At 40.5% G+C, this 27,162-nt stretch overlaps 1 protein-coding gene across 6 annotated transcripts in view; it reads right to left on the reverse strand.

The window, feature by feature from the left end:
- APP (amyloid beta precursor protein) overlaps positions 1–27,162 on the reverse strand; it is a 284,812-nt gene that overhangs the window by 154,853 nt on the left and 102,797 nt on the right. For all 6 annotated transcript variants that reach the window (XM_009451769.5, XM_009452766.5, XM_009453143.5 and 3 more), the window contains exons 4-5: positions 11,510–11,622; positions 9,274–9,467 (exon numbers count right to left, since the gene is read on the reverse strand). In XM_009451769.5, coding sequence (XP_009450044.1) covers positions 9,274–9,467; positions 11,510–11,622 — 307 coding nt within the window. The remainder of the gene's footprint in view (positions 1–9,273; positions 9,468–11,509; positions 11,623–27,162) is intronic.

Consider the following 27,162-nt stretch of genomic DNA (forward strand, 5'->3'; position numbering starts at 1 on the left):
AAAAATGTTTCGCTTTTCTTTTTGACGTACATGTAGTCCAAGTTTATTCAATACAGGAATCGAGCATTTCTAATAAGACCTCAAAACTGGCAGCCAGTTCCCTCAAGAGAAAATGCAAGCTTCTGCTATTCTCCTATTCGTCATTTTCAAATGAGTTCTCCTATTTCAGTATAACAGTCAGAAAGCCTCACACAGTCCTGGAAGCTGCCAACCCAGCATTATGACAGCTGCTTCTCAAAGCCATGAGCCATTTCATTAAATCCACTCTTACTTGACTCATCCACTGGCAAAGATTTAAAGCTTTAATTTATCTTTTGTATGATTCACTTTGCGGCCCTCTGAAGTTGTTAGGTTTTTTTTCCTTGAGCATTTAATATCATTTCTCAAAATGCAATGCAGAAAGGCAGCTGAAAGATTATATATTCAAAAATTTGTAACTCCAGAGATACAAATAAAAAGATATATAGTCAAATACAGCCTCTCTTTCTCTCTCACCTAATTTTAAAAACAAAGTACTGACCTATGAAGAGACATAAATTCTCATGACAGCCTGAGCTCATCAGGTAAGGCTATGAATGTTTCAACATCACTAGCTAAGTGGAAGACAGTATGTGCATAATTTATTACATGATTGAATGACAAGTTTTCACTAACTACAAATCATGTATTTGTGAAATGCACCATCTATAATACCATCTGGTTATTATTTTCTGAGAAAAGTTCTCAGAGCTCAATGACCATAATTAAATTGGCTTTTGACTAGATGTAGCACTGTCCCACCTACAAATTGAGCCTGTGCAAGCGTTTCATGATGACTGCATTGATTATTGTTATCAAGATTTCACCCCTTGGTCTGGCGTGGTGGCTCATGCCTGTAATGCCAACACTTTGGGAGGCCCAGGCAGGAGGATCACTTGAGGCCAGGAGTTTGAAAACAGTCTGGGCAACATAGTGAGACCCCTGTCTCTACAAAAAAAAATAAATAAATCAAAATAAATTAGGCAGGCCTGGTGGCATGTGCTTGTAGTCTTAGCCATTTGGGAGGCTGAGGCAGGAGGATCACTTGAGCCCAGGAGTTCAAGGTTACAATGATCTACGGTTGCAATACTGCACTCCAGCATGTGTGACAGCAAGAACCTGTCTCTTAAAAAAAAAAATCACTTTAATATAGTATCTGGAACATATCAAATGCTCAAGAGGTTTAGTGCCTTCATTACACTGGAGGAAAAAGGTGACATTTTATACCTCTGTATGCTCAGATACAGTTTGTTTTTGAGTTGGAAATATTTCATACGTCATCTTTTCTTATTCTTACAATTTTCCTTTATTTATAATGTAGCCATCCCTCTTCTGCCCATGGAAATAATGAAACATGGGACCCATCACGCTATGTTATTAGACTCCTGATGCAATTTTACTTAATTACTGCATGTCTAGAATGATATTCCTTAGTTTTTCTTTTCTTTTCTTTTCTTTTTTTTTTTTTTTTTTTTGAGACAGAGTCTTGCTCTGTTGCCCAGGCTGGAGTGCAGTGGTGCGATCTCAGCTCACTGCAACCTCCACCTCCTGGGTTCAAGCGATTCTCTGGCAGTCTCCCCAGTAGCTGGGATTACAGGCACATGCCACCATGCCTGGCTATTTTGTATTTTTAGTAGAGAGGGGGTTTTTCCATGTTGGCCAGGCTGGTCTTGAACTCCTGACATCAAGAGATCTGCCAGCCTCAGCCTCCCAAAGTGCTGGGATTACAGGCGTGAGCCACCATGCCTGGCCTAGTTTTTCTTTTTTAAAGACCAGTTAGTTTTGGTGACACTATTAACCTTAAGTTAACATGACGACGTAGGTGTATGTGTTTGATGTGAATGCCAATGTGATTCAACTCAAATACTTGTTGAGCACCTAACTACCTAACTTATAGAAAATTATGCCAAGTATTTTCCTGTATCAGGTTGTACAGGCCTCATAATAAATGTAAATTCTTGGTAAGTAGGATAGGCTGTTAACCTTTAGAATACCATCAGGGTCTTTGGACACAATTTTACCTTTTGAGTTTCTGAGCGCTTCTAACTACTTGTGGGGCTTGATATTTCTCACTTTTAACCATTCATAGAGAAAAAGAAAATTTTAATTGACTAAAACTCATTCTAGCTTGTACTTAACCATGAGTCTGAGATATGTTATGAATCTCGATCTTTTTCCTATATTTTGTTCCTATGTTACAAAATATTTATCATCCGAAGAATTATTTCATCATTAGCCATCAACTATTTAAAAACTGTGCTAAAGACGACGAAATAATATGAGTATGAAAGAGTGATAAAATTGCCTAGAAAGGTGATGCAATAGGGAAATTATCACATTTTTATTGCTGTGTTCCCAAAGTATTGCATCATCTTTCAAGATGGTTTAGAAACAGTCTGAATAGTCCCAGCTACTTGGGATGCTGAGGCATGAGGATCACTTGAGCCCAGGAGTTTGCAGCTGTAATGCACCATACTCACACCAGTGAATAGCCACTGTGCTCAAGTCTGGGCAACAGAGTGAGGTCCCATCTCTTTAAAAAGCATGATAAAAAGAAGTCTGGAGACTCACTGAATATAGTCAAAAATCATCTTCCACATACTGGCAAATAGGAACAACTGACAGAAGGAGGCATTTTACCAATTAGATAAACCAGAAGAAGAATGAAATTGATCACGTAAGTAAAACCTTAGGCTATGAGCCTTCACATGATATCCTAGATGAATTTTCTCAAGCTCAAGAATTGACAAGTGAGCAATGTATTTCTTTCTTTCTTTTTTTTTTTTTTTTTTTTTTTTTGAGGTGGAGTTTCGCTCTTATTGCCCAGGCTGGAGGGTGATGGTGCGATCTTGGCTCACTGTAACCTCTGCCTCCCCGGTTCAAGTGATTCTCCTGCCTCAGCCTCCCGAGTAGCTGGGATTACAGGCATGCGCCACCACGCCTAGCTAATTTTGTATTTTTAGTAGGGACGGGCTTTCTCCATGTTGGTCAGGCTGGTCTCAAACTCCCGACCTCAGGTGATCTGCCCACCGCGGCCTCCCAAAGTGCTGGGATTACAGGCGTGAGCTACTGCGCCCGGCTGAGCAATGTATTTCTAAGAATAAAAAGAAAATATGGTATTCTCATCCACTTAGTCATTCAACAGGAAGGATATCATCACTCAATATTATGTGACAAAAACATTAACCATCATTGCTAAAATGATGTGACAGTATTCCTTGCCTTTTTACGATGCTTATGCAACAAATTTTATGTCTGTGCAACACATTTATTTGATACCATTAGGAAGTGGACAAATGCCCAAGGCAGGAATCTCTCTAAGGTGATTAGAAGAGATAATGCAGAAAAAAAGGGGGGAAAAAAAGACTGGCTTGATCATTTTAATAGCTGTTTACAAATCCAAACTTGAAAACATTTTATTCCTGAGGGAAGATGGCTATATTCTCTCTTCAATAAAATTATGAGCTGTCAACGTTTTAAATATCTTAAATTTTTACAATAATTAAATGAAATTTCAAGTATAAAAAAAAAGGACCAAGAAATATAATGAACCTAATAGAGATGTATTTGAAATGTAGAACCAGTATTTGTACGACGGATATATTTCAGGTTCGTGCATGGCAGGTGATTAGCAGCTAGCTGCATTCCAAAGGATAATGCTCGTTTCAGAAATCCATACCTTCAAAACTGGGAAAATACAGAATAAACATGTGGGTTTACCATATTTAAATTCTTTGTAAAATTAAAATATTTACTATGTTAACTTTTATTAAAATTGCTAATAGTTATTTCTCACTATTCCTTTATTCTTAGTTCTGTAAATTGTTTACCAAATAATCTAAAAATATAAAACAATAATAATATAAAGGGCCCACTGTATCTAGATAGTCAATGGTGCTGGCCTGGTTTTCTGGTGTAGTTAGGGGGCAAGGTGACGTCTTGCCATATGTGACACTCCAGCAATCACCAGAACTGATGAAGTTTAAACTGGGTTCAATATGGAATTGTATATTCCAATGCACACACACCTGCATACACGGCCATACGCACCCACACAAGCCACCCCGAGCTGTATTAGTTCATTTGCATGTTGCCGATAAAGGCATACCTGAGACTGGGTAATTTACAAAAGAAAGAGGTTTAACTGGACTTACAGTTCCACATGGCTGGGGAAGCCTCACAATCACGGTGGAAGACAAGGAGGAGCAAGTCATGTCTTACATGGATGGCAGCAGGCAAAGAGAGAGAACTTGTGCAGGGGAACCCCTCTTTTTAAAACCATCAGATCTTGTGAGACTTATTCACTTCACAGGAACAGCATGGGAAAGACTTGCCCCCATGATTCAATTACCTCCCACCGAGTCCCTTCCACAACACATGGGAATTCAAGAAGAGATCTGGGTGGGAAAAAAGCCAAAACATATCACTGCCCCCCAAACCAGAGAGTAACATTAACTAACCTGGCCAACATGGTGAAACCCTGTCTCTCCTAAAAATACAAAAATTAGCTGGGTGTGGTGGTGAACACCTGTAATCCCAATTACTCGGGAAGCTGAGTCAGGAGAATCGCTTGAACCCAGGAGGCAGAGGTTGCAGTGAGCCAAGATCACACCACTGTACTCCAGCCTGGGCAACAAGAGCAAAAACTTCATCTTAAAAAAAAAAAAAAGAAAAAGGAAAAAAAGAAAACTCTTCTGAGTTATACAGTCTTAACGAAGATAAGACACAGTCAAAAGGAATCACTCCTCCAGATCTTAAGCAGCTCTTTAAAAAAAAAAATGTTTAAAGGTAATAGAAAAAAAAAATCATCTAATTATCCAGAAAGATACATCAAGTTACCTCTCAGCGTACACTCACCAATGTCTGCAAACCTAAACCTAAAAGAATACATCGATAATTAAAGATTCTGTTTCTTAAAAAAAAATGTGAGTACCTCCTCTGCAAGAGGAAAAGTGTGACTCTACAACAATTAGAGGGTCTTCTAACATTTCATTTGCTTTAGGAATTCAGCAACCCCCATGGACCACTGGGTTCAATCAGATTCTGCAGTTCCAGGTGAGGAGCAGCTCTGCCTCCAGGGCTAGGCTGCCTACCTGGCTAGTCTTACAAGTTAGCTTTCCAAATGAATTTTCCCATGGAAAAAAATCTTACCCATGATGGCTGGAGTCTGTGTATTATTAACATTATGTACGTAATTATTATTATTAACATTATGCTACATAATGTTAGTAACAGTCTGGATTATGCTACATTACAGACTGCATAAATAGGTATTTTGAGGTGATCTGAGAATATGACCATTACAACACTGGAGAAATATATACTCGGTAATTTACACATAAATTTCTGAAACACTACCTGTTTTGCCTATGTTAAAGATTTACCTCTTTTTCATACCTCTTTTTCAATGAGGTCATAAAACAGAGCTCATCCCACGAGGAATGTTTCTCTAAATGCCCCATTAGCAATAGAAAAACACTCATCTTCTATCAAAACAAGCCTCATTAACTACCAAACAAACAACAAAATACTGTGAATCAAATATTGTTTCCAGGAAAATGGTAGCTCGTTTCTCCTTCTTCAAGAATTGTCACGTAGCATCCCCTGAAGATGTTTTTAGTCAGGTACATTAAACTTCTATTCTGATTTTACATTTCAAGTGTCAAAAGGAGGGCTGGTTCCTGGAACAAGGAGGCTGTCAGTTGGCAGGAGCCCAGCTTGTGTGTGGATCAGTGATGCAACACCTTTCTGGTTTTGTCCACATGAAAGAAGCCCTGCCTGCGTGCAGGGCTACAGGAAAAGAAGTTAAAAAATAAAATGGTGCAAGTGACCTGATATACTAATTATACTGAATCCAAACCAATTTTTTTAAATTTTAAAAATAAGAATAGTTAAAAATAATAATAAAAATTCAGTGGCTCAGCCTTAGAAAACATTACTAGGTTATACAAACCGTCTGTCTTAATGGAAAAATAGTGATAAGAAATTTCAAGTCATCCAGGAACTACACTGTCCAAATACAGTAGTCACCAGCCACATGTAACTATCAAACACAGTGTGTGGCTAGTATGAATTCAGACGTGCTGTTAAATGTTAAAAGAAGTGTTAAGACTTCTTACGAAAGAAAGAAACATAAAAAAAGAATGTGAACTATCTTATTAAATTTTTCATATTGGTCACATGATATTTCAGATATATTGGATTAAATAAAATGTTGTTAAAATTAAATTCACCTGTTTCTTTTTACTATTTTTAAACTGTCTATTAGAAAATGAAAAAGTAAGGCCAGGCGCGGTGGCTCAAGCCTGTAATCCCAGCACTTTGGGAGGCTGAGGTTGGTGGATGACGAGGTCAGGAGTTCGAGATCAGCCTGGCCAACATGGTGAAAACCCATCTCTACTAAAAGTACACACACACAAAAAAAATTAGCTGGGCATGCTGGCACATGCCTGTAATCCCAGCTACTTAGGAGGCTGAGGCAGGAGAATCGCTTGAACCCGGGAGGTGGAGGTTGCAGTGAGCCGAGATCACGCCACTGCACTCCAGCCTGGGCGACAGAGCGAGACTCCATCTTAAAAAAAGAAAACGAAAAAGTATGTGGCTCACATTACATTTGTATTACACAGTTCTTTGCTAAAAGATGGGAGGCTCTATAACAGGGCCTATAGAAAAAAAAAGGCAAAAAAATTTCATAATGTTTTAAGAAAGTTTATGAATTTGTGTTGGTCCGCATTCAAAGTCGTCCTGGGCAGTGGGCTGGATAAGCTTTCTACAATATCCAATCGTGGACCATGAAGTCCTTACCAAAAGCTATGAAAAAAAATTTAAAATATACAATTTACTTTGTCTAATATTTATTGAGGTCCTATGTGCAAGACATACCAGACACATAAACTATAGTTTGGATTCTAACAGATAAAAAGAGATATGACTACAATTAATTGGAAGATAAGTTATGGTCTTATAAGAAAAAGGTAAAGCAAGGGTAGTATAGCAGAGCAAGCCACCTGTAAAGACTTGTAAAGGCTGCATCTTTTCAGGTGAACATTTATAAATGTATAGGATTTTGACAGGTCATAAGAAGTGGCACTTTAGAGTTGACAAATATCTTTATCATACATTAACCCCATTTGACAAAAAAGGAAAAATATTTCAGATGGGGCAGAACGGTGGGAACGAAAGCCTAGAGAAAGAAAAGGTCAATGGTTTTAGGATGCCAGGAGAGTCACATACATGTATAAGGCTGAAAATGCAGGCTGAAGCCACGTAAGAGACTTCTGAATGCCCTGCAAGAGAATTTGGACTTTTCTACAGGTAGAATAAACCATCAAATATTTCCTACCAACTGTCAACAGGATTAAAAACACATAGTAGAAAGACAGTAACGCATGGGAAAGAATTATCTGGGAGGAGGGTGGATGAAGCCTGGGGGTGTGGGGGAGAGGGAGACTGAAAATGCAAGAAAGGGAGAGGAGATGATTCAGAGTCCAGCAGAACATAATCATAAAAGGGAAGACAGGAAACAAAGGGACAGAAGAAGGTAAAAGAGTTGCTGAAGTACAGGAGAAAATTCAATGGTTTATTCAACAAACATGTACTGGGCACCTACCAAATGTCAGGTACCATGTTGCCGAAATTCACAATGGATGACGGTGGAGGGGTCATCTGTAGAGCATGAGAGAGAGTTACGCTGGGAACCAAGGAGAATGAAGTTGGGCTGGATCAACTGCTATGGGGAAGATGACAGGTCATCAAGACAGAGATAATGAGGTGCATCTAGTAACATTAAGATCCCAGCTGATGTTACAGCATGAATAAGAAATGGAATTAAGTGGTAAGGTTACATGACTTGATACTTTAGAAATCCCAGAAGCAACTAAAGAAAGAAATTAATTTTTCCTAGCTATGGAGAACTGACAAAAATATGTTTAGAAAATGTGAAGGGATTTTCTAAACCAAGTCAAGGATGTTCAATGGAATAGGTAAGAATGGTTATCCATTGATTCCATCCTGATTAGAAAGGCAGGCAGGGAAAAAGAGGATAATGGACTAAAAGCCTGAACTGGGGAGGTGATTATGAGGGAAGATCATGATCAGAGAGGAATATCAAAGCTAGAAACCTATGGTACTATTTCTAAGGAATTTCAGAGTCTAAAGCATGACTGTGTTCAGGTACTGAAATGGGATGTAAATGAAGGTAACTAGGAAGGAGCTGGCTAGCATTTCAACTGAATATCAACCTGGATAGTGACATCATCACTGAAGACTGTAATTGGTGGGGTAACCATATGACCCAGTTTGCCTGGATCCTTCAGTTTATGACTGTGGTCCCAGTGTTCTAGCTGATATAGATAATAAACTCTATGGGGGCCCTAGTAGCAGATTACACCAGAAATTAAAAGAAAAAAAAACAAGCATCCTGTAGTTTGCTGATTATAAACTTAGAACTCCTATTGAATGTGCTGTTTGGAAATCTGTAGCTCTAGGGAACATCTAAGAGAATACTGAAGGAATAAGATAAGTGATACAATCATCACCCTTCGGGGGATGAGACAGCATAAAATCAATGCCTGAACCAGATGGCATTTCCAACCCAAAGATTCTCATTTTATAATTTTATGATTTGAATATAGATGTTTGCCTTCAGTTAAGAATGAGAATCAGGTAAGAAGTAACGGGACTAAGCTCCCTGAGAAAAAGAGGCGAAAATAGGTTTCTTTATAATCAACAAATCAAAGGTAGTTAAAAAAAATTAACAAGCATTTATTAATGCCTTTGACTTCCACTATGAAGGAAAAGAAATGATAAAAGGCCAAAAAAAAAACCCCTTACACATCCACACAGAGAACCCCCAAAATCTCAAACCAAACCTTTAACGAAAATTCACCTTAAACTAATGACTGACAATCCCAGATAGCATTTAAAAATATTTTTAAATTAATGACCAAAACAGAATGCCATTATTATTTCAACTCCCTGTTAGAACTACCAGTAACCTATGATAGTTATCAGTGGGATTTTGATCCCAAGTTTAATATTAAATAGTTAAAATTAACTCTGTGATGGGTGATTGATATTATTAATTCAACAGGATGCCATAAAAATTCATAGTTCAGATTTTTTGCATAACAGCAGACTCTGATGGGAGTGGGCAGAGACCTCTCTGTGATAAACAGAAAGATTAATTTACAGGATACAAATACTCCATACAAGATGTTTCAGCATCTCTGAGGCTGAACACAAAGGCCACCTTACCTCCCATCTGCATAGTCTGTGTCTGCTCCGCCCCACCAGACATCCGAGTCATCCTCCTCCGCATCAGCAGAATCCACATTGTCACTTTCTTCAGCCAGTGGGCAACACACAAACTCTACCCCTCGGAACTTGTCAATTCCGCAGGGCAGCAACATGCCGTAGTCATGCAAGTTGGTACTCTTCTCACTGCATGTCTACAAAGTGTAAGGAGAAAACAGTGAGTGGTAGAGTCGATGTGTTTCATTGTAAGAAAACTCCACATAAAATAATCAACATGCAGACCCAATATATTAGGAACCAATTTCACAAAGGAAAAGATTATTTGCTTTTTGAGTGAATTTACAACAGGATTTTTTTTAGCATGGGTTCCACTTTGGTACTCTTTTTATTCTTAAGTTTATTATTTATTTAATAAGACCACGATGTTATATAATAGAGGTTTATACGAACAACTGGAATGGAAACTAATTGGGAAATAAGATGTAGCAGTCTCCACTGGTGAACAGATACCAGAGAATTAATGCCTTCTGGCTTAATTCGTGTATCCAGAAATTGTGCGCATTCCAGGGAGGTCCCCAGCTCACTCCTACCTCCCTTACAGATGGAAGTTTATCTCACATGGACCTGCCTTATCCTAGAAATTCTGACTCTCTTGGTTCACTTTCAAAGTAACAATCCTGGGAAAAGAAGAAATTATCCCCTGCAGCCACTAAGAATCAGAACTTACAGTCATTAGAGATTTCTCCTTGAATGTCTTTTTGCTTTTCTGGGATTTGCTAAATTTGCACAAATCTAGATTAGCATAAAGCTCTGAGAGCATCCACTAGTGATAAATGAAGGATGAATAATTCAATACATAAAGGTAAACAATGAAAATATTACAGACTGTATTTTGACCTTATGGGAGCCATTTCTGTTTCTTAGAGACAAAGGATTTTTCTTTTGAAAACACAGAAGGAATAAAAATGAGGTTATCAAATAGGTAGCTGGACTTCAAATTATTTGGTTTGTTTTCTTAAACTCAGCAAGCTCTTAAACCTCTAAAACACATTTTTACATAAAAAACATTTTATTCTACAGTGGATCCAAATATACTATTTTATAAGAGGCATAAAATAATACTAAATCTTCAGTGGTATTTTCTGTCTAACAGCTATAAAGCTATGATACAATGGTTAAGCTAAGCTAGATCAGATTTCTCAACCCAAGCACTATTGATGTTTTGGACTGGCTAATTCTTGGGGGTGGCGGGTGGTTATCCTGTTGACTGTAGGATGTTTAGCAGAATCTTTGGCCTCTGGGCACTATCCGATGCCAGTAACACCACTCCCTCAAGTTGTAATAACAAAAAATGTCTCCAGACATGTGCCGGTGAGGGACAGGGGATTAAAATTGACCCAAGTGAAGCACTATGAGCTAGATAAAGGAGCCTAATTCTAGTTATCCTAAGACTGACCTTACCACAAATAAACTATATAAATTTATTAGAAAAACCATCAAAGGGACACAGCAGCTGTGAAGGTGGTCTTACCACACAGTGACCTTTTCATGCTAAGTATCTTACATCTTTTATTGGCTTAGCCAAAAGCAGAGGTTAACCAAGTGCTCGGTCAGACTCACCCTGTGGAAAAATCAAGATGGTAGGCATGGCCTGCTGAATATAAAATTGGATGGTATAACTGAGAAACTGAATTCTAACTGGAGCTTTCAGGCTGGTACAAAAAAGCTACTTCACTGTTCTACCACTGTATTCACTAATAGATAACAGGGGAAAAGGCTAAATTATTAAAAAATTGTATATGACAAAAGAAAACAACAGGTGCATAAAAATAATCTGAAGGGTAAACTTTAAAGTTATAACTATTAGAGATTATATTTTTAAGTTATAAGGCATGGCACAGACAACTTTTATTTTTAAGTTGCGAAACACGGCACAGGCACATAATGAATCTAGTTCAACTGGCCCTATTTTTGACTTTTTAAAAATATTCATGGATGGGGAGGCTGTGCATGTGTGGGGACAGGGGGTACACGGGAACTCTATTTTCTGTTCAATTTTGCTGTGAACCTAAAATCACTCTAAAAACTAAAATCTGGGTTATGGATAGTAGCACTGGGTTTTTTTCTTAAATAACTTATCAACATAGCTGTTGCCTCAAAATACCCCTAAAATGCCATTAAGTATGTCCCCAGGAAATCTTCACTTTGCAATAAGAAAGAATTTATGGGCTGGTACCTCTTTGGCGACGGTGTGCCAGTGAAGATGAGTTTCACAAACATCCATCCTCTCCTGGTGTAAGAATTTGCACTTGTCAGGAACGAGAAGGGCATCACTTACAAACTCACCAACTGAAAGAAAGGAAAACCACTTCCCGTCATTCCATCTGTATCAGTGTTCTTACCGCAGAGAAGGCATCAAGGAAAGATAGACTTCAAGACAAGTTAAACAGCCTTTCAATGCCTAAGCAACCCAATCAAGACCCTACTACCTTTAGAATGTTACGTCTGGCCTCCTTAAGCAACTCAGTTTCTTGCCACTTCAAGTTTGATGGTTAAAATAATGCCTAAATGCTGCAAGTGAAATTGTCCCTTAATTAATCTGAATTTCTCGCTTCAAAATTAATCCTAAAAAAGCTGCTTAACTAGAGAACCAATTACCATTCTACTACAACAGGGGAGTAAAATATAAATATTGACATTGTCTAGGTAAGCATTTGAGCAGAATCAATATAAATCCCTACTTTTCTTTCTTGGACATTTTAATCTGCTTGTAAGTAACAGAAATTTTAGCATTTTTCTACTTCCTAAGCAAAAAACCCAAAAGTGTATTTTATATATATGTTTACATAACACACATAAGAGAGAGAGAGTTTAATTCAGTTTAGTTCTGAAAACTGTCCCTCAGACTTTTGTTAAATCTTTAAAGAAAATGTATATCATGCAAATTATTTCTAGGCATTTCTGGTATTGAAGATATAAAGATATTACATAAAGTCCTACATGAACTCAGTCTAATGAAGGTAAAAGATGGATAATTACCACATTATATGTAAGCTGTAAACTTAATTTTTGTTTACTGCAATATTCCCAGCTTTTAGCACAGATTCTTGCACATAGTAGGCAATAAATATCTGTTAATGAAAGAACAAGTTAAATTCTGTAATAGAGATAAGGAAAGTGTCAGGCCAGTATCTTGGGTGCAGTGGGAAAAACCTCAAAGAAGAAACAACATTCGAGATGAATCTGAATGGTGAGAAGTAGTATGCCACATGGGAAATGAATTGAACTTCCATAATGTAAGGATAGAATCTGTCTTGCTTGCCATTATACCCCCACAATTCCTGGCCTAGTTCTGTCAAACATCAAGAACTCTATTATAGAATCCAAATGGATGGATGGATGGGTAGCAAAAGACCCTTCAAAATGAGGGAGCCTCCTGTGCAAAGACAGAGTAAAGAACCAGCAAGGCATATTTGCAGCCCATCTGGATATGGGTGGAAGCAGAAAGTAAGTGGCAAAGGGAGTCCAGAAGGAAGTAGCACTGGGGAAGCATGCCGGACTCCAATTTTAAAGAGGCTTAGGTTTTGGATGCCATTTTGGAAGAAGCAACAGAGGCCAAAAGTTTTTTTTTTTTTTTTTAAAGATAGACTCTATAATTAAGTGAAGGATAGATCAGCATAGTGAAACCATGAAAGCAGGGAGACCACCAAGTAGGTCACTGTGGTCCTTCAGGCAAAACATGCAAGAATAGACATAAACCCACAACTCCCACGGAGCAAGGAATACAGATCGTCCACATAGAAGCAAAGACAGGAATGAATGTCTTTCTTTCATAGTACGCTACAGGGCATTTTCTGAAATGCAACATAAAGAGGGATTAAAAGCCCTAAGAAGGGGAAGGAAGTAACTTTTCATTCTCATAAAAGTGTTTAAACTTTAGTCTGTTTCTAGCTCAAACATGTAAGATGTAGCATGATATTGAAGTACTTATTTCAATAAGTACTATTTAGATAAAAATCTAAGCAAATCATAGGGGAGAATAAGCACTGTATCTTGTCATTCCTTAAATCTTTAAAATGATCAATGATGCCCATAGCAGTATAGTGTGTGTTGCAGGGAATGCAAAAATTATGAGACATGGTACCCCAAAGGCTGCAGGTGTCACTTTGCAGGGAAGAAACCAGTGAGTACTGAGCACACACCCCATGCAGCTCCACAGGGCCACATCACGGGTTCTTTTATAAACCTCACTTCCCAGGGGAGGAATCTCTGCCAAGAAACCTAAGGCTACCTAACTCAGGAGATTATAACCTAGCCCCAGAGATAAGCATTAAGATATAAATTATAAGGAAAGAAATAACATGATAATGCAAATGATATCACATTTCTCTTTTACATAGAATGATATAAAACAAAACAAAAACAAAAAACACAAGAAGACCTGGAGAATGGAAAGTAAAGGTAATCTCATCCAAAACAAATACACCATTCCCAGGTGGATTTCTCAGGGTTTCTGAGGGCTCTCAGGGTTTCTGAGGTCAGGGACTAACCCTAGCTGCTTGGAAGAATACCTGATATCTGAGGCATCCCAATTTTCTAGGTTACAGGAGGCCAGAAGTGACCTAGGGCCTGAAGATGCCCACCTCATCTGTCAGCTCTGCTCAGCCATATTTGCAAATGTCCAAACTAAGAAGTGATGCTTTTCTATTTGACAAGTAATTACTGGAAAGATTAAATGCCTGTCATGTACAAATAGGTCAAAGAGTTTAAAAAATCTAATGCTGGCCCAAAGCTACTAAATCAGTTCGTGAGAAGAGCCAGAGCAGGGATCAGATACACTCGACCTTGGCCTGCAAGAGTTCTTGGGGACATAAATCAGACAGTAAGTGCCAAACCACAAAACCAAATCATCTTGTTTTATCTGCCCTTAGTCAATCTGCTGACGACTAGATTATAATGCAAAGCTAAAGTTACCAAAACATATTTACTTATTCACCAAAAGGACATGTACTGCATTAATCTTTTTGTTTGTTTGTTTTCAGACAAGGTCTCACTCTGTCACCCTGGCTGGAATGTAGTGGTTGGATCAATGGCTCACTGCAGCTTCGACCTCCGGGGGTCATGCAATCCTCCCACCTCAGCCTCCTGAGTAGCTGGAACTACAGCTGTGCACCATCATGCCCAGCTAATTATTTCACTTTTTGCAGAGACAGGGTCTAGATATGTTGCCCAGGCTGGTCTCGAACTCCTAGGCTCAAGCGATCTGCCTGCCTCAGCCTCCCAAAGTGCTGGGATTACAGACATGAGCCACCACGACCAGCCAGTCTGAACATTTTTAATGAGGAGTTGGTAAACAAGCTTTTCTTAAAAGCCTGAATTAATTAAAAGTTGCCTTGGATATTAGGAGTTCATTAGCTAAGGATGTTACTCTTACTTTCATCTGGCAGAAAATCTACCCAAGAGAACCATATTCTTGAACTTGTGTTTAGGACAGAGGTTGGCAAACTACTACTTGTGGACCAAGTCTGCCCACCCACCACCCCCCTGCCCCCAACACCTGTATTTCTGCATTAGTCTGACTATAACAATTGTTCATTATGTTTATAAGTGGCTACTGAACTTTCTAACTTGCAAAACATTTCATTTGATACTGCCAAGATGGTCTTAGCCTCTTATACTGCACAAAGCTAAGAAATATGTGTCCCTCAAAATGAGAATGGTTTTTTAAAGGATTAAAACTGGTTACTTAATAAGCTCTCAGGACTAATGGCAAAATAGAAACCTCATTGTATTCTAACATTAAAATAAAATTTAGCAGTGGACAGCACTGCTTACATTACTTTTAAAATTTGATGAAACATGTTAGAAGGTTACACATCAGAAATTGTAAGCGATTCAACCACAAAAATCTGTTTTTAAAAACTTTTAATAAGCGTTAAGAGTGCTAAAAGTATAATGAAGTCTTTTTCACCAACTGGCTTAGCATGGTTTATATTTTCTCTTTTTAATTAAAAAATATTGTACTTAAAAATCTTTGCTAGGACAGCAGTTATATGGAAACTGTACTTTCTACTCAAACTTGCTGTGAACTTACACTGCTTTGTTTTTAAAAACAAAGTTTATTAATTTTAAAAAGCCTATGATCGTATATACCTGGAGTTTCTCTCCACAGCCACGTATACCTTATTTTTATAAATGCTTCTGCTTATTTGCTTTGATCTTTCAGGTAAAAAAATTTCTTAACAGAATTCTGATGTAAGAGATCAAAGACTAAAACAAATTAAACATCATAATGAGAAATCATGTTCCTGTTTACAGCAAACTTTAGGCAATTTGGCACCATTTATTTCAAGTGGATAAATTCATCAATATACAGTATGCATGTTTATTGAGAAACATACAACCTGGTTTCTTGCTAAAACAATTCACAATTTATATTCAAAACGCATGTCACACACCACACACACACACACACACACACACCCCCAAATGAAAGGGTGTTTTCAAAGCTAATGAACAAAATCTGGGTCTGGCTTCTTGGCTATGAAGTCTTGGCAAGGTGAACAAGGATGGCAAATTCAATAGGAGTCTGCAGGCCTCAATCTGCTAGCTCTTTGGTGGTCTTTGGGAGGACTGCCTAGCTCAAATTACCTCATTTTGCAGATGGGAGGAAAAGAGCTCAGGTCAAGTGACTTGCCCACAGAGCCAACTGGCAGTAGAACTGGACTGAAAATCCAGGTCTCCCGTTCTCCATCCAAGAGTGGTAACTCAACTCACTCATTTAAACTCTGTTCAAAATGGTTCATTTGGCCCATTTCCTTTGGCTTTTACAAAAGTAGTTCACTTTTAGACTGTGAAGTACTTTAATATTATAATCTACAATGTGGTCAATTTGACAATAAAACTAGACTTAAATTAGCTAGCAAGCCATATAGAACAGCTGGGAATGCAGTCAGCGGCAGAGAATAGACCACATGTCAAACCGTGGCTTAAACACACGGTAGGATTATGTATCTCACCTAAGAAGTGACACTGAAGCTAGGGCCACTGCAGATATTCCATGATGCCATCAGGGACCAGCATATTCCTATCTTTCTGTACTGCCATCCTTAGCACGTTGGTTTTATCCTCGTGTTTTGTGGTCACAAAATGGTCACAGAAATTCAAGACTCTGTGTCCAAGTTCCAGACAGAAGGCAGGAGAAACAAGACAAAGGTGAAAGGTTTTCTGTTGTTTTTTCCTCTAATAAAGCTTTGCTGTTACTTGGGAGGGACATACTCCTCAGCAAATCCCACTGAGGCCATATGTGCCATTACTGTCATCTGGTCACATGCACCTGCAAGGGAATCTGTGAAAGTATTTTCAGCAGAGCACATTGTCACCCTGAACAAAAAAAATCTGGAATTCTTTTAGAAAGGAAAAAATGGGAATGAATATCAAACAGGCGAGTAGCAGAGGCTCCCACACTATGGAATTTAAAGTATATTTTTCGATTTCTTTATGTTGTCTTTTCAAAAGACAGACAGAATTCCAGGAAGCAAACAGAATTCAGAGTAAAAAGTACTGCAACTAAAACCACAGTAACTTCCCAATCCATGACACTGGGAAGAATGAGAAGGGAAAGATGTATCAAAACTGACTCTGCTGCCAGGATGGCGGCACCTGGGGGTGTCATCCCAGCTACTTGGGAGGCTGTGGTGGGAGGATCACTTGAGCCCAGGAATTTGAGGCCAGCCTGCATAACTTAGAGAGACCCTACCTCTAAAAATAAATGTTTAAAATAAAGACATTAAAAAAAAAAAAAAAACAGACTGCTGAAGTTTTGAGCATCAGAGTGGGGTTGAGTAGATTAATGTAAATGATTCTAGAGCCATACACAGGTTCTTCAAGGCACAGATTATTTGAATATCAGATTAAAAGACAATATTTCTATGAACTGCTGGGGACTAAAATGATGTTGGCCAGAATTATGGGAATGAAGGGCCAAAAATGCCTGAGGTCTTTGGACTTCTGCCCGAGGTGTGCCCTCTCTTCCTCATCTCTCAAGAGGTAAAGATGATTCAAGAAAGTGGGGGAAATGTTCTGGCAATGGAATTACCGTAAAATGCCAAAGACTCAGTTTCCTTGTGCTATGGGCCCAGATCTGCCTCGTGAAGATAAAACACCAGTATTGTCAGTAACTCTGAACTGTGTGCCTGCCACCACCCTCCATACTTCACGTGCATCTTCTCTCACCGTCCTCAGAACCACACCAAAGCAGCTACAATGATTTCACTTTATAAGAGAAGGCGAGGGCCGGGCACGGTGGCTCAAGTCTGTAATCCCAGCACTTTGGGAGGCCGAGACGGGTGGATCACAAGGTCAGGAGTTCGAGACCAGTCTGGCCAATATGGTGAAACCTCGTCTCTACTAAAAATACAAAAAAATTAGCCAGGCGTGGTGGCGCATGCCTGTAATCCCAGCTACTCAGGAGGCTGAGGCAGGAGAATCGCTTGAACCTGGGAGGTGGAGGTTGCAGTGAGCCAAGATAGCGCCACTGCAGTCCGGACTGAGCGAAAGAACGAGACTCCGTCTCAAAAAAAAAAGAGAAGGCGAGACTGAGAGACTATGTAACAGTCCAGGTCACATAGAGAGTAAATGGCAGAACTGGGAGAATTAAATGAATTAATATCCCTAAAGTACTCAACTAGTGCCCAGAACAAAGTTGCTCAATAAATTATATTAATAGTATCCTTCTCCCCAGTATCTATCTCATCAACCACCGTAGTTTCTCATAATAATAATCATAGTAATCAAAACAGCAACAGCTACTCTTCATCATTCACTAATCACCTATTTCGCACCTACTGAAGACACTGGGGTTTTATATGTTCATTACACCATCACCACCTACTTGTAGCCCCACAGAGATGACATGGTACTGTTTTACATGTGAGTACTGCTTATGATGGGGTGAATACATGACAGCGATCAACACAGTGGGGTGGAGTCCCTACGACTGGAGAAGCAGAGAATCCGAGTGATCAACTCTTTCAACTCTTGCACCGAGTGCTGGTCCTGGCTGGGAGGGGGTGTTTCCTGAATCCCCTCTTGCAGCCACAGTCCTTTATCCACTAACTCTTCACTGCATACTTACAATTATGTCTCAGTGCTAAGAATACAGCAGTGAACAAAACAGATAAAACGATATATGATCCTAGCGGGGAAGCGATAAAAAAGTACAGATAAAAATACAGTGTCTGTTGGACGGTAATAAATGTTACATAGATAAAGCAGAGAAAGGGGTGGTTTGTTTGTTTGTTTTTTCTGAGGGGTGAAATTTTAAATAGGGTGGTCAGGGAATGCCTACTTGAAAATATGACATTTCAGTGAAGACTTGAGGAAGTGAGGGAACAAAGTATTCAGAATCAAAGGGAAGAATATTCTAGCCAGAGGAAGCAACAAGTATTACACAAAGTCTTGAGGCAGATGCATGCCTGGTGAACTCACAGAAGAGCAAGGAGATCAGTGCTGTCGTGGAGGAATGATGTGGAAGAGATCAGTGGGCAAGCGAGTGAGTGACAGCCAGGACAGGACAGGGACCGCTGACTGCACGGGGCCTTAAACATTGTCCAACTCTGGCCAGTACTCAGAGTAATGCTGGAAGGCTCTGGGGTGGTTTTCTAAGCTAATTATTCTTGCCCTAGGGGGTCAAGACTAGAAGTGAGAAGACCAGGAAGGGGGCTCTGGCATTAGTCCAGGTAGGAGATGACAATGACTTGGACCAGGATGAGAGCAGTAGAGGTGGTGCGTGTTCTCAGATTCTGGATGTCGTCTGAAGGTCAGATCTAAATAATCAAATAGAAAGGAGTCAAGAATCTAGCTTGTTTCTATTCCAACAGCTAGAAGATGCTTTATACTGAAGATGATGGGAAAGTCTGGATAAGACTTTCCTAATTTTTCTGTGTAGATGTGTAGACAGGTAGAACTTTCGAGAATTATGTACTTACTAACTTGTATACGCTAGATACGTGTATATGAAAATGACAGCTACAGATAAATGTTTTCTTAGGTGATTTTTTATTTTACCGTTTCAGACTCTTACTCCACAAATTTTTTTGTCTTGAATGTGCTCATTATATGCTATCTTTTGTAACTTTCACATTAACAAATAGGCTGGGAAAATTTTCCTGGGAGGCTTCTGTACTCAAGAGACGGGACGATTACTTCACAGAAACAGCCAAACATTTCTCAACAAACTTTCCATGTGATAAAACTGTTATGGTTTTAGCTTCAGAGTGTGGGCAGTTACTGGGTTCTCAAAGAGGACATGAGGGTGAATTACACATCCTTTTAAAAAGTGGCTGTTGCCGTCACCAGCATTTCACTGTAACTATTACCGGATAATAGTGAGAACTGACAGATGGGATTCTTCAGATGAGAACTATTTGCCAGATGGTAGGAACTAAATGGATCAAGATAAGCAAAAAGGCAAAAGAAGTGAAAACTAAAAGTTTTACCTAAATCATCTCTCCAACTTTTCCAAGTGCACAGATCCAGCCTCACATACGTACCATATACACACACAGATGGCAGAGTGAGTATAAGACAGAATAGTGCTGGCCGGGAGTGGTGGCTCATCCCTGTAATCTCAGCACTTTGGGAGGCCGAGGTGGATCACAAGGTCAGGAGTTTGAAACCAGCCTGGCCAATATGGTGACACCCCGTCTCTACTAAAAATACAAAAATTAGCTGAGCGTGTTGGGGCACACCTATAGTCCTAGCTACTCGGGAGGCTGAGGCAGAAGAATCTCCTGAACCAGGGAGGCGGAGGTTGCAGTGAGCGAAGATCACACCACTGCACTCCAGCCTGGGTGACAGAGCGAGACTCTGTCTCAACACACACACACACACACACACACACACACACACACACACACACACAGAATAGTGTTTAACCCAGGCTCTGAATAACACTGGTCTTAAAATAATAAAAATAGTGCAAAGGATTTACTTTAAAAAAGAGAAAAGAAAAAAAAAACCACGGAAACAAAATAAGTATTTATGGCCAGGCATGGTGGCTCACACCTATAATCCCAGCACTTTGGGAGGCCAAGGCAAGTGGATCACCTGAGGTCAGGAGTTCGAGACCAGCCTGGCTAACATGGTGAAACCCCGTCTCTACTAAAAATACAAAATTAGCTGGACATGGTGGCGGGTGCCTGTAATTTTAGCTACTCGGGAGGCTGGGGCAGGACAATTGCCTGAGCCGGGGAAGCAGAGGTTGCAGTGGGCTGAGATTGTGTCATTGCACTCCAGCCTGGGTGACAGAGGGAGACTCTGTCTCAAATAAATAAATAAATAAATAAATAAATAAATATTTGTTAGCAGTCTTGCAGCTTTTAAAAAGATCTATATAGGTGTGGGTTAACAAATTTTTTAATATTTTTTATTTTTTCAAGAAAGAGTCTTACTCTGTCTCCCAGGCTGGAGTGCAATGGCACGATCACAGCTCACTGCAGCCTTGACTTCCTGGGCTCAGGTGATCCTCCCACCTCAGCCTCTCAGGTATCTGGGACTACAGGCACATGCTACCATGACCAGCAATTTTTTTGTATTTTTAGTAGACATGGGGTTATGCCATGTTGCCCAGGCCGGTCTCAAATTCCTGGGCTCAAGCAATCCACCTGCCTCAGCCTCCCAAAGTATTGGGATTACAGGCATGAGCCACTGTACCCAGCCTGGGTTAACAATTCTGATACGGCTATGCACATATACTGAAACTGAACAATTAAGTACATAGATGGTGGATGGAGTGAGAATTTACACATAACCAAGGAGGAGCGATATAGTGTCCATGTGGTAATACGTTAGAGTAGGAAACATCCGGATGAACTTGTATTTAGCTTAATATAGACTAGATATTATAGCTTAATATAAATACAACTAGTTAGCTATAGAAATATTTATAGATCTGCATAACATAAGGGTGAATATGGACAAATACATTGCCTTGCTCTATCAACTGAGAAGTCTTAAAAGCAAAGAAACTCCAGTGGCAATGAGCATCCTTAACATCCAGATTTTAATACTATTCTCCAATAACATTACTCTCCAATAAAAGGAACAAGGGCTCCTTGGAGGAACAGCTGATTCTAGGATTAGGGCTGAAAATATGCAAGATGAGACTGCAGCATCTTGTAAGAAAAAAAAAAAAGAGGCTATGTCAAATGAGCATAGGAACCAAGTGAAAGGGCTTCTAATAGCTAAAGCTGGAATAATTTGAGCAATAAAAATTATGAAGTAGTACTGGATTACAAATCAAAGTACAATGTAAATATCCATGAGTCTAAATGACTGAATGAATGAATACATAAATAGGAAAAAAGAGACAAATCTCCTGTGCAGAAGAATTCCAAATAATTTATGTAGATACTCTGCCCTCAAGAAAATGAAGCATAATTCTCTGCTCCTTAATTGTGGTCTGTGCAAACTGACTTCCTTCCAAAGAGTAGAGCACATAAAGTGGGAAGAAGAGTAACTTTCAAGTGGAGAAACTCAACAACCACCACCTGAGCCAGGTGATCAAGGTCAATGCCAACAGGGCTGTATCATGTTGATAAATACGTACTCTTGATATGATGTGATGAAATGGGCATTTTACCTCTGTGGTCTTCCTTCTTAAAACCAATAACCCCAGGCAAAGCATGAGAAAATTCCCATAGAGGAGAATCCTACAAATTATCTGACCAATACAAAACCTTTAAGGTTATTAAAAAACTAGAAAAGTATAAAGAAACTGTCATAGCCAAGAGGAAAGGAGGCTATGGAGACCTGACAATTAAATATAATGTGCCTTCTTGGATGGCATCCTGGAACACAGAAAGGACATTAGACAAAAACTAAGGACATCTGAATAAAGTATAGACTTTAGTTAATAACAACGTATCAAAATTGGTTTACTGACTGCAACAAATGTACCATATTAATATATGATGTTAACAATAGGGAAAACTGGATGCAAAGCCTATGGGAACTCTCTGGACTATCCTCTCAATTTTCCTGTAAATTTAAAACTGTTGTAAATATAAAGTCTATTTTAAAAAAATTTAATGGCTTGATATAAAATTTCACATAATAAGGTGTCATGCCAAACTCCTACTGACTCCAATGTGGATGGCACCAGGTTCAAGAGCCAGAAGAGGCCCAGAGCTAGTGAACCGTATGTCTCATAGGGTTTTACTGGGGGCTTGCATACAGGGTAGAGAGTCCAGTGGTGGTGGGTTGGACAGAGGAACCGCAGCCGCTTGCAAAAGGCATGTGGTCTCTACGGCATTCTCATTTAACACCCTCCCCCTAACAATCACCACCTGGCAACTTCCACTTAACTCATAACAAAGGGTCTCAATCCCCGGCGTGGCCCATGTTCCACAGAAGGAGATGAGGGCTCAGATGTTCCTTACAGATAAGGAATGGCTCTCTGGGTTAGCAACTCCTGGATTTCTTTGTTGTTGTTGTTGTTTGAAACAGAGTTTCATTCTGTCGCCCAGGCGGGAGTGCACTGGCGTGATCTTGGCTCACTGCAACCTCCACCTCCCGGGTTCAAGCAATTCTCCTGCCTCAGCCTCCAAAGTAGCTGGGACTACAGGCCTGCGCCACCACGCCCAGCTAATTTTTGTATTTTTAGTAGAGACGGGGTTTTGCCACATTGGCCAGACTGGTCTTGGACTTCCGACCTCAAATGATCCGCCTGCCTCGGCCTCCCAAAGTGCTGGGATTACAAGCACCGGCCACCCCGCCCGGCCCACTCCCGGATTTCTTAACTCAGAACTCGGAATCAGGTGCACCTGCCACACAGGATCATTGTCAGGGCATGTTCAAGTCAAGTGATCCCTGTCAGGTGCATCTACCATACATACAGGCATACCTATTTGATTCCACATCAACATTCTAGCCTTCAAAAAAAGTCTATAAAATTATTGTAGTTGAAAAGAACTAGAATTAAAAAGAGCTTACCAACTCAGGCATCTCATCTGTGGTATCTATTAATAACTAGACAGGGCTTGGTTTGACTTTTTTAGAAAAAAATATAAGTAATGTGGCATTTAAATTTTTTAAAAATTCAAGAATTTCAAAATTATCACATATATACCGAAAATTCTTTGCTTTCCAAATTTAACCTTGTCTTAGGAATGTAAACTAACTGGTCAGATAATTCATTCCCCTTTACAAATGAGGAATCTTGAGCCGATGAAGTTTGCACAAAGCTAATGACAGAGGCGGGCTCAACTCTGAAAACCGACTCTCATTCCAATGTTCAGGACCCCAAGAAATGTTACAATAGTCTTACTAATTTTGAATGACAGCTTCCTCATTAACCAACCCAAGATAAGTTATAGGTGCTTTTTTGTTGCCTCTTTTTGACTGCATTATTAGTCATATCTTGATTTTATCAATAACAGGACTTCCTGTTACAAGTATTTAATAATTCCAACATTTGTTGAAAGATGGAATTGTGAGAGTAATAGTTGTTAAAGCTTTCCAGATTAGGGGTTTTCAAACTCAAACCATGCTTCAAAATCACCTGGGATCCTGATCAGTCTGCAGATTCATCTTCTCCCTAGCTCCACAGCCTAGATCTGATTTACGTGTTCTGGGACGCGCCTGAAAACAGACCTTCCCAGGGTGGCTCTGCTTCAGGTGGCTCATGGATCACACTTTGAGAAATGATATTTGGAGCAGGGCTTCTCAAGCTTTACAGTGCCTATGAATCACCTGGGGGCCTTGTTAAAATGCAGGTTTTGATTGGACAAGTCTAGGGTGCGACTGAGTATGCTTTTCTTTTTTTTTTTCTTTTTTATTGATCATTCTTGGGTGTTTCTCGCAGAGGGGGATTTGGCAGGGTCACAGGACAATAGTGGAGGGAAGGTCAGCAGATAAACAAGTGAACAAAGTTCTCTGGTTTCCCAGTAGGGGCGGCCGGGCAGAGGCGCCCCCCACCTCCTGGACAGGGCGGCTGGCCGGGCGGGGGGCTGACCCCCCCACCTCCCTCCCGGACGGGGCGGCTGGCCGGGCGGGGGGCTGACCCCCCCACCTCCCTCCCGGATGGGGCGGCTGGCCGGGCGGGGGGCTGACCCCCCCCACCTCCCTCCCGGACGGGGCGGCTGGCCGGGCAGAGGGGCTCCTCACTTCCCAGTAGGGGCGGCCGGGCAGAGGCACCCCTCGCCTCCCGGACGGGGCAGCTGGCCAGGCAGGGGGCTGACCCCCCCACCTCCCTCCCGGACGAGGCGGCTGGCCAGGCAGAGGGGCTCCTCACTTCCCGGTAGGGGTGGCCGGGCAGAGGCGCCCCTCACCTCCCTGACGGGGCGGCTGGCCGGGCGGGGGGCTGACCCCTCCACCTCCCTCCCGGACGAGGAGGGAGGACGCTCCTCACTTCTCAGACGGGGTGGCTGCCGGGCGGAGGGGCTCCTCACTTCTCAGACGGGGTGGTTGCCAGGCAGAGGGTCTCCTCACTTCTCAGACAGGGCGGCCGGGCAGAGACGCTCCTCACATCCCGGACGGGGCGGCAGGGCAGAGGTGCTCCCCACATCTCAGACGATGGGCGGCCGGGCAGAGACGCTCCTCACTTCCCAGATGGGATGGCGGCCGGGAAGAGGCGCTCCTCACTTCTTAGATGGGATGGCGGCCGGGCAGAGACGCTCCTCACTTTCCAGACTGGGCAGCCAGGCAGAGGGGCTCCTCACATCCCAAACGATGGGTGGTCAGGCGGAGACGCTCCTCACTTCCCAGACGGGGTGGCTGCCAGGCAGAGGCTGCAATCTCGGCACTTAGGGAGGCCAAGGCAGGCGGCTGGGAAGTGGTTGTAGCGAGCCGAGATCACGCCACTGCACTCCAGCCTGGGCGCCATTGAGCACTGAGTTAATGAGACTCCGTCTGAGTCTGCTTTTCTAACAAGCTCCCAAGTGATGTGATTCAGCTGTTCCTTCCGGCAGTAAGGGTCTACTTAAGATAACCCATTACAACTAATCTCATTAAGGTTTTTAAAAATTTTAAGTTACAAGTTATTGCTTTGTAAGACACTCTTTGCTTACCCACTTTTAATTATACAGTTTAGTGTTAAGTAGATTCATATCGTTGTACAACCATCACTACCTTCCATCTCCAGAACTGTTTTCATCTTGCTAAACTAAAACCCTGCACACCATTAAACAACTCCCCATTCCCCCACCTCCACTCCCCATTCCCCCACCTCCAGAACCTGGAAACCACCATTCTGTTTTCCATCTTTTTGAATCTGACTCTTCAAATTCAAAAAGGTACCGCATATAAGTAGAATCAAGTATCTGTCTTTTGGTGACTAGCTTGCTGTGTCCTTTTAAAAAATAAAAATTTTCATGCTTCTCTTCCAAAAACCTGCATCTCATCCCATAGATTTGTCACTTTTGGCACCAACTTAAGGACTGAGCGCCTTTTCACACATCCCTAAGAGCCAAGCTGCTCCTGGTTCGCCTTTTGTTTAATTATAGAAGTTACAAAATATGGTAGAAAGAGTTCTAGATTTGAAAACAACACAATGACTCAAGCAGATCAAGTGATTTCCAAATATTAAAAGGTGATATGATAAATGCCTCCTGGCCAGAGAGGTACACATAGGGTGAGAGACAAGAATAAAAATTAAAACTTAACATAGTTTGATAATCTTAAGAGATCATCTCTGCTACTGCTGAGTATTACTAAATACCATTCTATGCAGGTCCATGTAGTATACAAAAGAACCGAGATATAGTTCTGAACCAAAACAGCTTGGAGCAGCTTTGTCTCACAGAAATATAATAGAGGCCACATATCTAATTTAAAATTTCCTGTAGCCACATTAACATAAAAAGGTAAAAAGAAACAGGTAAAATTAATTTTATTAATATATTTTAACCCAGTACATCCTAAATTTCATCATTTCAACATGCAATCAATGTAAATAATTATCATTAAGACATTCTACATTCGTTTTTTTCTCCCAGACTAACTTTTTAATATCTGGTGGGTTTTTTATACTCACAGCATAGTTTGGACTAGCCAGTTTTCAAACATTCAATGGCCAGGGGTGGCTAGTGGCCACCGTTGGGCAAGACAGACTTAGCATCAGATTTTAGAGATCAATAATATATTTCAAGGAGTAGTGACTTGAATGTGGACAGGTTGGGGTTATGGGAGAAAATCTAAAGCCAAAGACACAAACCTAGGCAGAGAAACCATAATAAGCTTGAATACACTGAGACTGCAGTACACCGTTTTATGCGCTATGCTATCTTACCGCATACATTTTAGTCAATGGGAGGCATATCACTAGGATTCTCTGTTACCATCATTAACCCTACTGATCAGCAAACTGCTCATCTCCCCCCATTTCTCTTGTTGCAGTTCTCATATTATAAATTGTATTTATAGGTGTGTGATTAATTCTAATACAGAAATTAATTTAAGGTTTCCTTTAGACTTGAACCTATTTTAGCTTAGTTCAGTCCTCTGTATCCCGAGAGATGAGCTGAAAAAGCAGATACAGTAGAGATAATTCTAAATTCCCTACTTTGTTTCTTCAAAATACAGGTATTCTCACTGGTTGCTTTCTCCTAACACTTTCCTTTCTTTCTGCCTTATTTAAAAAAAAGAACAAAAACTCAAAGCCTGATAGATTTTAGAGACGCAATTAATTAAGGTTATATACGGGGCTTTTTAAAAACCACATAATTGCCGACAAAATACCAACCAGGTTGGTGTTCCGTGAGGCAAAAGAACCACAAGTCATTACCAAAACCTTAAATCATATGGGAAGGTAAAAATATACAGCATGCTGTTTTCACATACCATACTCAGAAAGCCATGTGCGAGGGAGGCTATAATCAAGACAGGAAG

Source organism: Pan troglodytes, chromosome 22 (assembly GCF_028858775.2).
Source record: "Pan troglodytes isolate AG18354 chromosome 22, NHGRI_mPanTro3-v2.0_pri, whole genome shotgun sequence".
In the NCBI taxonomy this organism is placed as follows: Eukaryota; Metazoa; Chordata; class Mammalia; order Primates; family Hominidae; genus Pan; species Pan troglodytes.